The sequence below is a fragment of the Nycticebus coucang genome, chromosome X (assembly GCF_027406575.1).
Source record: "Nycticebus coucang isolate mNycCou1 chromosome X, mNycCou1.pri, whole genome shotgun sequence".
In the NCBI taxonomy this organism is placed as follows: Eukaryota; Metazoa; Chordata; class Mammalia; order Primates; family Lorisidae; genus Nycticebus; species Nycticebus coucang.
The window spans coordinates 39,293,217-39,305,485 of NC_069804.1; the positions used below are offsets into that span (position 1 = coordinate 39,293,217).

General features: G+C 39.4%; 1 protein-coding gene across 1 annotated transcript in view; it reads left to right on the top strand.

The window, feature by feature from the left end:
- SYTL5 (synaptotagmin like 5) overlaps nt 1-11,738 on the top strand; it is a 128,761-nt gene extending 117,023 nt beyond the window's left edge. The window contains exons 14-17 of the mRNA XM_053579914.1: nt 2,920-3,028; nt 4,250-4,397; nt 7,462-7,670; nt 8,729-11,738. Coding sequence (XP_053435889.1) covers nt 2,920-3,028; nt 4,250-4,397; nt 7,462-7,670; nt 8,729-8,871 — 609 coding nt within the window. The 3' untranslated portion in view covers nt 8,872-11,738. The remainder of the gene's footprint in view (nt 1-2,919; nt 3,029-4,249; nt 4,398-7,461; nt 7,671-8,728) is intronic.
- Nucleotides 11,739-12,269: the final 531 nt, after the last annotated feature.

Sequence of the window (12,269 nt, forward strand, 5' to 3'; positions counted from 1 at the left end):
CACAGATCATATACATGGTAGTTCTATTTTTGATTTTTTTGAGGAACCTCCATACTGTTTTCTATAGTGGCCATACTAATTTACATTCTCGCCAACAGTGTGCAAGGATTCCCTTTCCCCCCACATGTTCTCTAACACTTGTATGTTTTCATTTTGATAATAGCCATTCTAGCAAGTGTGAGGTGATGTGTCATTGAGGTTGTAACTTGCATTAACATGATGATTAGTGATGCTGAGCATTTTTTCATGTACCTGTTGGCTATGGTATATCTCCTTTTGAGAACTGTATGTTTAGATCCATTGCCCATTTTTAATTGGACTGTTTTCTTACTATTGAGTTGTTTGAATTCCTTATGTACTTTGAATATTAACCCTCTACCATATGTATGATTTGCAAATATTAGCTGCCATTCCATGGGTTTTCTCTCTCTACTCTTTTGATTGTTCCCTTTGCTGTACAAAGAAGCTTTTTAGTTTCACACAATCCCATTTGTCTGATTTTGCTTTTGTTATTGATTTTTTTGTTTTTGTTTTTTTTTTTGAAGTTTTGGCAAGGGCCAGGCTTGAACCCACCACCTCCTGTATATGGGGCCAGTGCCCTACTCCTTGAGCCACAAGTGCCACCCTAATTTTGCTTTTGTTAATTGTGCTTTAGGAATCATATCCTGAAAGTCATTGCTCACACCAATGTCATGGAGCTTTCCTTCTGTATTTTCTATCAGTTTTACAGTTTTATGGCTTATATTTAAGTCTTTAATACATTTTGAGCTGATTTTTATGTATGGTGTGAGTTAAAGGTCCAGTTTTATTCTTCTGCGTGTAGAAAGACAGTCTTCCCAACACTATTTATTGAAGAGACTGTCTCTTCACCATTTTGTGTGTTGTTGGCACATTGTCACTTCTCATATTCTCCTAGTAATTAAATCAATCATAGACCCCACTCAGACCCAAAAATAGGGGACAAATACTCCACGTCTCATTGATAATAGTACCAAAAAGTAATGGGCATCATGAATATACCATAATATACATTATCATTTTCTATTTATGGCATCCATATAAACTAAAATTTACTAAAATTGTTAAAAATAAAAGCCCTTTTACAAGGAATTTGATCTAAAATAATCAAAGTAAGAAAATATTACATGGATAGTCTATTTCACCATATCACCAATCTTATTTTTAACCTGGTAAGAAGATCAAATATAATATTTCAAGTCCTTTTACCACCCTGACTAATAAATTTTACCACCACCACCAACAGGAATGAATATCATGCAAGGATTCCTTTTATCGGTAATAGTTTCAGTACTTACTTTATTTTTAATATTTACTTATTTATTTATGGCTGAGCTTTGAATTGCCTCTGGCTTTGCTATGAGTGGCTGGATTTCAGAACTCTTTCCATCTGCCCTCTCTCAGAGGAGAGCAGTTCTCTGCCCTTGACTCAGAAGTTGGATCTCCAAAGGAAAAGCCTGATTTCCTACTCTATCTGTGAAAGCTCAAAGTATAATTGACTCAGTGGCAAATGGGAGACCTATGGAACAGAAGCTTTGAGTGTATTTGCACATTGAATTTAACCTGGACTTTTTATTTTGAGATGATTATAAATCCACGTTCAATTATAAGAAATAATACAAGGAGATCATGGTTTTCTCCGATGGTAGCATATAGCAATACTGTAGTATGAAATTACAACCAAGATATCAACATTAATATGATCCACCAGTCTTATTCGGGTGTCTCAGTTTTACTTGTACTCGTTTGTATGTGTATATGTAGTTTTAGGCAATTTTATCACCTGTGTAGGTTTGTGAAACCATCACCATAGTCAAGACACAGCACAATTCCAAATGTGTTCCTCAGGTTGAACTTTTATAACCAAAACTCCTTCCCTTCCACTTCCCCCCTCCCTAGATTCTAGCAACTACTAATCTATTCTCCAGCTCTATAATTTTGCCATTTAAAACTGTTACATAAATAGAATCATACAGTATATATCCTTTTAAGACTGGCTTTTGTCAGCTGGCATAATTCTCCCAAGAATCATTCAAGTTGTGGCATGTATCAATATTCTGTTCCTTTTGTGTTATTGGGTAGAATTCCATGGTACAGATATATCCCAGTTTGTTTAACCATGCACCATTGAAGGCCATCTAGAATTGTTTTTAGTTTTTTACTATTACAAATAAATCTCACACAAATGTTAGTATATAAGTTTTTTCATTTACAGATAATTTTTCATTTATCTGGGACAAATGTACAAGAGTACAATTTCTGAATTGGATTGTAGTTGCCTGTTTAGTTTTAAAAGAAACTTGCAAACTGTTTTCCAGAGAGACTACACCATTTTACATCTCCACCAGCAATATTTGAGTAAATCACTTTCTGCACGTTGAAATTTGATGATGTGAAGTACCAATATTGCTTTTAATAACCAGTGTCTGACAGCCCAGCATGAATCAAGCATTGCTACCTATGTTCCCCACCCCTTGGCTATTTAGGAAAGTTTTTAGACATCAGGATAAACAGGGAGAAGTAACTTCTGGAGCTACTTTCAGTGGCTTCTTCGTTTCTGCTCTTACACCAAACTATATGTGCACACTCAGTGACAGGCCCAGTCTTCAGGGCAACATAGGCACTCAACATCTACTAACTGACCAAATTTGTGTTATATGTCTTCTTTCAAATCCATTTTTCTTGTTAAAAGTTATATGTAAATGCCTTCCAGGAGCTTTTCAGCCTTTCTTTTCTCCTACCTAAGGCATCTCTTAAACTAATAAGAGCCAACCTCGTTGAGATAGGGATGAATTGTCACATTTAGGCCACCAAATAAATACTGTGAACTCTCATGAGGACTGCAAAATACTAAGCCAAGCATTCTTATTCTTTTGCTTTCAACTGTCTTCCCTTGGCCAGGTGGAGTTTGCTCCTGATATTGGCCTTCAGTACAAAGGAGAACTAACAGTTGTTTTACGTTACATTCCCCCAGAAGAGAACCTGATGCTTCCACTAGAACAATGTCAAGGTAGTATAAAAATTAATGACTTTTATCAATGGCATTCTGTTTCTAGAAGTATGGGAATTTGGATCAGAGATTGATTGAACTATGTTGCTATTGCATTACATAAGTATATAATTACATAAGTATATAAGGGAAGAGTACAAGATTCTTGCAAGGAATAGACAAAGTTCATACTCAGAAAGCAGGTTTGATGGCAAGATTTAGTTTTTTCTGTTAGTCCAGAGATACAGGTCTTCCCTGGCATGTGGGGACAGTCTTCTGGGAGCAGAGTATAGGAAGCTGCTGCATGGATTTATGACATTCACAGCTATTCAGGGAGGCCTGGGGAAGTAGTTGACCTAGAACATAGAATGCAAAGGAAAATTCCATATAGAATAAACTTAGAACTCCCTCTTGCCCTTAGTTTTCCATCAGCTCCCACAGGCAGCCTCCTCAGTCTTCCCATTCAGTTTCACCTTCCAGTTTGACCTTGTGCAAGTAACTTGCTATCTTCTGGCCTCACTTTTCTCACCTCAAAGGGATGTTTTGAGGATTAATAGGTTCATGCATGTGAAGTGCTTAAGACAGTACCAAATAAAGGTGGCAGTCATGGTGGTGGTTGACGTTATTCATGTTAAGCATATTTCATCAGAATAAAAATGTCAAGTGGTAGAAAAGACTTTTCTATCGCCCTAAAATGTCATCGTTCCTGGGTTGTAGCCTCTAGAGCTGGTCCTAACTGAAACTTACAACTTACAAGACTAAAATATTAAAGAAAGATGTTAAGAAATTTTCTCTTTTGGAAGAAGGGAGAGGTGGGGGAAAGGAAGAGCAGAGAGAGGGAAAAAGATAAATTAAAAAAAAGAAAGAAATTTTCTCTTTTGGAGTTTTGACACTTGTGTGTGGCTTTCATCATAGCCATTTCTAAGAGTAGAAATGGTGCCCTAGAAACTCCTAGGGTCCTTTGCATTCCATACTCTCACACCCTATGAAAATATGTGCTTTCTGGGGAATTGTTTAAACTTTGAAATTCTTTTGTTCATTTTTTTTTCAACACACACAAATGAAAGACTTATCCAGAAGGAAGCCAATGGGGTAAAATTTTTCCATGAATAAAAAAATATACAATGTAAAGGGTTGTTCTGGTCAGCAAGTGAAGTATATCTTCAGAGATGATCTTTGTAGATTTTTGAAATCGAACCCATGATCTCTCTCTCTCTCTTCTCCACCTCAATCTCATTTCAGTGGCTGATAAAGGAAAGAAGACCTTTAAGAAGGGAAAGAAGAAGGAGTTGCCTGTAGTCTCTGGAGGAATATTAGAAGTGTTCATCAAAGAGGCAAAGAATTTGACAGCAGTGAAGTCAGGAGGCACTTCCGATAGCTTTGTGAAGGGGTAATTTTGTTGTAGCTCATTTCAGATGATACTTAATGGGAGATGAAAAGATCTGTGATTCATAAGCCAATGGTGGCTGTGAGACTTCTATGTTCTGCTTACTGGAAATGTTTCAGGAGAGAAATAGCCTTAAGTGTTGGCTTTGACATCTAAAACAATACAAGTGTGGCGAGAACATCCTTTTTTTAGCTGTCACTGTTTCCAGCATATTTCAGGAGTTCCCATCCCTCTTACCCTCAAGACTGGGAATTTTCCCGTGAGATTCATTTCTCAAAGGTGGGGGAGGGGGGCGTATGTTTGTTTACATGTAATTTTTGATGTTGTGCGTTGTCGTCATTTAGTACTGGCAATATGCAACAACAACCAAAATATCTCTGATGTTTTGCTGTCTTGGGGAAAATTGTAAAAAGTGGAGGTGTCAAAGCATTCTCCCTGGACTTGTCCACTTTACGGAGGCTCTGGGACTGCCTGCTGAGCATTTGTGCAGTTACTTGAGGGAATACAGCCCCTTAAACGAATATCCTTGCCCAATTATAGGCAAGCCAAACAGCAAATCCCTCTTGATCTCTGACTATTGGAGATTTTTCTCTTGGAATTAGAGGAACTAGGACTGGAAGGATATTTTAAATTCATTCAAACAAACACACAAATGCATATGTACCAAGTAGTAAGTGCTGTGGTTTCAAAACTAAATAAGATATAATCCCTGCCCTCACAGAACACTGTAAAGCACATCGGGTAAAACAGATTCCCATGATGCTACACCATGAGGTTCATTCTTTGAGTCCATTGATGATACTGTTCCTCTCCTCAAGCTGTCTTAGAAACATATATTTTCTCTACAAGAAGATGAGCCAAGCCTTTACCCTCACCTGTTTTAACTTTGGTAAAGCCCACAATGAGGAGAGAGTCAGATGTCTGGGAGGCTTCCAGGCCTGCATCCCAGGCCATCTGGGCTTCATGCTACCTTGCAGTAGACATAAGCATAGAGGAAAAGCTTTGTTTGGATCCTGCGGCTGCAGTTTGTTTCAGCAGCCCCACCATCCAGTTCAGGCCGCTGCTGCTCATGGTCTGGTGGGATGAGGGCATGGTTCCTAGCCTGTGGCCTCCCTGAGGCTTTCAGGCGTATTTAATATTTTCTAAAACAGTTTTTGCTTTATCACGTTGAAACTCTATGAAGCAGGAAAAAAATGAAGGGCAGTATCTTTAGTCTAGAAAGAAAAAAAAAACCAAGCCAGTAATTTTTTTCTAATTAATTCTCTCTTTAGCTATACTTAAACGTTAAGGTGATTTGAAAGGACCTGAGAGGGCTGGGCATGGTGGCTCATGCCTGTAATCCCAGCACTCTGGGAGGCCGAGGTGGAAGGATCACCTGAGCTCATGAGTTCAAGACCAGCCTGAACTAGAGTGAGACCCCATCTGTAAAAATAGCCGGGTGTTGTGGCAGACACCTGTGGTCCCCACTACTTGGGAGGCTGGGGCAAGAGAATTGCTTGAGCCCCAGAGTTTGAGGTTGCTGTGAGCTATGACTTCACAGCACCCTACAGAGGGTGACAAAGTGAGACTCTGTCTCAGAAATAAATAAACATAAATAAAAAGACCTGAGATTAAAAAAAAGAGTAAGAGAGCAAGAATAGACCCTTCTGTAAAGTTTAATATTACAAAATATGTCAATTAACATTACATATGTCTGTGAGCCAAAATAACAGTGGTTTAAACAAGACAAAAGGGTTTGTTTTTTTTTTCACTCATACATGTAGACGCAGACTGAAGGTAAGGTATCCTGGGCAGCTAGGGAAGCATCATGACACCATGATTATCAGGGACCCAGTTTTTTTGCTATCTCATTATGTTATCCATCTCCTGGGCCAGGATAGCTCAAGTTTCAGCTATTCTATCTAAATTCCAGCTGGCAGAACACTTCCCTGAAGTTTTACACAGAAATACTTCTCAGATCCCATTGGCCAGAACTCAGTCACATGGGGATACTAGCTGCAAAGAAGGCTGGGGGACATAGTCTTTATTCTGGGCAACCTTGTGCCTAAAAGAAATATTGTGATTTTTTTTTTTTGAGAAAAATAAGGGGTGAATGGATATTAGGAGATAATCAGTCTCTGCTTGCTACATGAAATGAAATCTGACGTGACCTAACAGATTGTTATTGTAAAGCCATTTGCTTGTGGGATTTTTCATTTTTGTTTCGTGTATTATTCCATACACACATCTGGCTTCTACCATAAAGTGTGCTTCCTAAAGAGGGGAAAAGATCATATTCATCACATACCTAGAGATAAGTACAGTATTTCAACAATAGTAGAGAAGGTCTGGGATACAGGCATTTTATTTGAGAAGAGATTTTAGGGAACACCAGCAAGAGAGCGGAGAAAATGAAACAATGAAGGAAGGAGGGAAGCTGATAAAAAGATATGTTAATGGGAAAGTTACCACTGTGGGCAATGGGGGCTCAATTCCACTGGGGAAGCAATGAGGAACTTTGTGGAAGGTACCTTGGGATTATTCCTTTGAAGGGCAGGGAAGCTAGGGGACTCATCCACCAAATTACAGAATTCATTGCTTATAGGTTGCTGGTAGAGGCATTCAATGTCTGAGTTCCCTGCACGTAGGCTGAGCCAGCTCACACAGTGTCAGGTCCTTAACTAGAGAAGACAAGAGACACAGGTGCTTGAGTTGGGCAACTGAAATCATGCCAGCAAGGAACTACCTACCTTGGCTGTAGTGTAAATCCACTCACAGGAGGGCCGAGAAGATACGAGCAGAGCATCCAATAGTGCCTATCACGGGAGATCTTTTTCTTTTCAAGATGGGGGAAGGATCGAGATAGGATTTGAAAGGAACTCATTTTACTTTTGCTCCTCTTGAAAGAAAGTATAAGCCATTCTTATAAATAAATCCAGATTTGAGTGTACATGAACCTAGAAGAGACAATCAAATACACACATCACACTTGCACACACTAGGAATTACAGGAAATACAAATGACTACTCAAGGATGACATTTCCTGCCTGCCGTCGCACTGGTGACTTGATTTGTTTTCTCCTGCAGCTACCTGCTCCCCGATGATAACAAAGCCACCAAGCACAAAACTCTGGTAATAAAAAAGAGCGTTAACCCTCAGTGGAATCATACTTTCATGTTCCGTGGCCTATATCCCCAGGATATAAAGAATGTTTGCCTAGAACTCACCATCTGGGACAAGGAGGCCTTTTCAAGCAACATCTTTCTGGGAGGAGTTCGTTTGAATTCTGGAAGCGGTGAGGGATTTGGGGACTCTGGGATGGTCCGCGACTGGGCATGGGGCAGGGGCATGATTCCCGCAGGTGTGAGGTGCAGTAGATGTATCTGTAGTTTCAGCTGTACCTGAATCCTAGAACTCCCACAGATGCTCCACTCCTTTAGCTAAGGATCTGTTCATTGTTAAAATATAAACATGACTACTGGAACTTCGTGTCTTTAGGCTACAAGTTTGGTGAGTATAATGTTTATATTTATATTTCATAGACTAACCATTTACACTTTAGTCTAAGTGAATTTCAGGTACTTTCTTGGGCCTTGTTTCAGGTTTTGCTTGGGAGAGGATCACCAAGATAGCACAGGCTTCTGACAGGGGAGAGATAAACTTGCAAGATCAACTTGACTTCGTCATTTTCGGAGTTCTGTTCAGCACTTGCAGCTATTATTCACGCTGGTTGAATTGAAAGGAAACCCTTTTCTTTTTCCTTAGATTCATTCCTCAACATGAATCTAATATTGGATTCATTAGATACATGGTCTTATTGTGGTAGGCCACATGTAGCCTCCCAAACTCTCATTACCCCATGGCTTAGGCCAGACATAGATGGTCTGCATATACGAAGGTCACCATTTCTGCTGAGAAATACCCCATCCCTATGATTCTTTACTTATTTGTAGATTAAGGGGAGCCAGGGATATCTATGCCTCTAAAATGAACCCCCCCTCACGTCAGAAAAGTGGCCTTGTTAAGAAAAGAGAGCCTCTGAGCCCAGTTCAGCCTGTTTTTCTGTCATGTTAATTCAGTCCAGATGAACCAGCTGTCAGCTAAACCACCAAAACGGGGAGGAAATGGGTCAGCAGGGCCATCCTGATTTATCTCACATCATCTAGGCAGAAGAAAGTAGTGCAGGCTGCAAAGGATTGATTCCATTCTAAAACCACTTACCAGATACACTAATGAGAACAAGCCAATGAAAGGCTTTCTGGTGGGAAGGCCCCATCAGAGGTTCATAGATGCCTTTTAGGCAATCAAAGCATTTCATGTGTGAAGTGTAATGCTCCCCTTTCCCTCCTTCAGGTATGAGCCATGGGAAGAACGTGGACTGGATGGACTCCCAGGGGGAAGAGCAACGCCTTTGGCAAATGATGGCCAACAACCCTGGGACTCCCATCAAGGGTGTACTCATGCTGCGTTCTAGCATGGGAAAGTGTAGGCTCTGAAGGAACCAGTTCTCCAAGAATGAGGCCTCTGGGGACTAGCTGGCTTCCATTTCCTACCAGCAGCAGGCTAGGACCTAGAACTCTGCTACCCCGCCATTTCTCACCTGACAGTATTGGGACGTGAGGGAACATATGTCAGTATGAACATTTAAGATCTTGCTGAGTGCCTACAACTACATGTACCTCTATATGCCTGTGAACACTTTCTCAATTGGATGATAGCATGTGCACCACACCATCCTATCAATGAGCAAATTGTGCAATGGCTCATATGGTTTAAACCATAAGAGAAATGGCGTGAGTTTATTTGAACCTACAATTGAGATTTGAGGTCCCTATCCTTTATCAAATTATGAGTTACTTTATATTTTCTCAAATGATTTAAGGAGAAAGAGGATCACTGAAAAGATAGATCACTTGAAGAGTAAGAGGAAGGATACTGGCCACCCTTTTCTCCCTAGGGATCCTGTGATCCAAGGATGAGTGGTGGGGATGGTTGTTAGTGCAAGGGGTTGGTCTTGTTATTATAGCAAACTTTTGAATTAACCAAGTAATGTCTCAAGATGGACTGACAGGACTTTCTGTGGCGACTATAGATTTATATCTAAAGCAGCCTATTTTTGCTAGTGAAGAGAGCTACATAATTATATCAGAACAACAGATATAAACTAGAACTAACCTGTGACCTGTGAATGTTGGGATGTAGGGTCACCTTAATGATATCCTAGCTATTAGAGGGCCCTGTTGTAAAGATTTATTTTATAAAATGTTCTAAGCCATTAACCAAAGTGAATAAGAAATAATGGTCAATTGATGTACCTTTTTGCATTCTGTTCCTTGACAAGACTAGTTTAATGAAAAGGAGATACTCTGCTGTCTCACCTCTGCCCCTCCTCTGCCCAGTTATGAGAGAGTCATAGATTCTATTTGCTCACTCTCTCCCCTATTTTCTCCTTCCCTGAGTTGTGTTATCTCCTTTTGCAGTGCTTAGCTATTTCCATGATAACGCTGAGTGACAAACCACCCCAAATGTCAGTGGCTTGAAATAGCAATCCTTTCTTCTCATGGTTAGCAGGGGTCCTCAAACTACGGCCCGCGGGCCACATGAGGTGGTGTGATTGTATTTGTTCCTGTTTTGGTTTTTTACTTCAAAATAAGATACGTGCAGTGTGCATAGGAATTTGTTTATAGTTGTTTTTTTTTTAATATAATCCGACCCTCCAACGGTCTGAGGGACAGTGAATTGGCCCCCTGTTGAAAAAGTTTGAGGACCCCTGTGAGATTGACTAGGGCATCTCTGCTTCCTGCTACAGGCCTGGGAGTCTAGGTTGGCTGCTCATGTCTCACCCTCTCTAGGCCAAAGGAATAGCCACAGAATGATGATGGCAGGTGTGTTAAGATGAGCCCCACTGCTCAAGTGCATTTTGAGCCCCAGGTTGTGTCATGTCCACTGATACCCCATTGGTCAAAGAAAGTCAGAACCACGCTCAAATCAAGAGGCAGGGCTATATGCTCTCCCCACAGTGAAGCCGTGACTGAGTAAGAATACAGTTAGGGATGAAGAACTGAGGCCAGTAGTTCAGTCTCTGATACCTTTTGTCACCTGGAATTCCAGATATTTGAACCACGAAACTTAGATGCAAAGGTGGTTAAAACTAGAAGAGACAGAGTCCAAACCTGAAGGCCAGGAGAGCCGAGATGACTTGCACAAGGTTATACAGAGGCTGTGATTAAATCAAGACTTAAATCCAGGGTGCAATTCTGAGGCAAGTGTTCTTTCCACTGCAGTCCTTGGCACGATCCTATGCTTAGCAGGTAGATAGGAGGGCACATGTCAAGAAAGGTGGAACCAAGTCTGATTACTTGAGCATGAACATAATGTACTCAGGTATGTTCTGGAGTCACATTCTAGTTCCTCAGCTCATTTTTTTTCACTTGAATTCATAAAAAAATCTTTAAACGTATACAAACTGAATTTTAGTATTAGAAGAGCTAGAATTAACTTCAGGCTTATTCTAGCTAGTTGTTCTATATTTCTAGATTTCTTCAATTTAAAAAAAAGTGATTTAGGAATATATTTAGTAATATTCTCAGTGAGGGAATAAGCAATCCATCTTCAATATTATTCAGAAATAGGTCATCTAATTCTAAAAAATTAAATTGTTGGTCTACTGTAGCTTAGTAGGTATGATGACCATTTTTTAAAAAAACCTGATGCTCATATCCCTTTCTTACCTTTTTATAAACAGAAAACTGAAACTATTAGATCATCACTACTTGCTTCCCAAACACAAAAATAAATTAGACTTAAGGTAACTCGTTACATCTTCAGTGACATTTTTAGGGATGGTGAGAGGGTGATGATGGTGAAGTCTGGAGATTATCTCTGAAGTAGACACAGGAAAGTATATTTGTTCACTAATAATAAATGTAGCAAAAGAATAAATTTCAAAGTTTATGACTTGAACACAAGCAGAGCATGATGTGTTCAGATCTTCATATCATGGTTTAGAACCATTCTCTGATTCCTGGTTTCATAAAATCCAACATCTAAGTGTTTCTGTAACACAAAACCCAAGTATGCAAAAGTCTACCAGATACCTGTTGGTGTTGCTCTTGGAAGTAAAAAGCAAATTAGTATTTAGGTAACTGTCTTTTATGAAGAATAATATAGAGATATAAATAATATTTTTAAGAGTAGGTAATGTGTGTGAATGGCACAGAGTTCAAATAGTTCAAAATTGTAAAAAGTAAGTATTATTCTTTCCCCTTCCATATCAGAATATATTGAAAGTCTCATTCTGTCTTTATGGCTACAGGATGTTACTTTATAAGGATGCATCCAATTTATTTATTTAGTCTTACCAACTGGCACATTAAACATGACTAACTTATTCGGTGGTTTTTCTAAGTAATCTTTTCTTTCAAAAATAAACACTTTGAAATTCAACATGAAATATATATATCTTACCCAGCCATTTCAATTCTGGCTATCTACCTTACAAAGAGAAATGCATGTATGAGAAGTGAGTACATACAAGGGCATTTATTACAAGATATTGCAAACAACTCAAAAGCCCATCAACAGAGGTTTTGTGTAATGTTAACGTGCTTCTGATTTTTCTGTTTCATAGATGCTCCTTCTCTCTTCTTTCTTTGTTCATTCACACAACTAATAAAAGTTAGATTCTTCAGTGCTCGTCCTTTCTTTCCTCCTCACATCATACAGCCTTCCAGGCATTATCATGAACCATGCTCTCATGATTTCAGTACACTTAGAACTTCAAACTTACATCTCCAACCCAGACCCTTCCTATCTGCCCCTAAATCAGATCCAACTACCCATATGGTATCTCCACCAGCACAATTTATATTTAAGCATATTTAAATATGCTTCT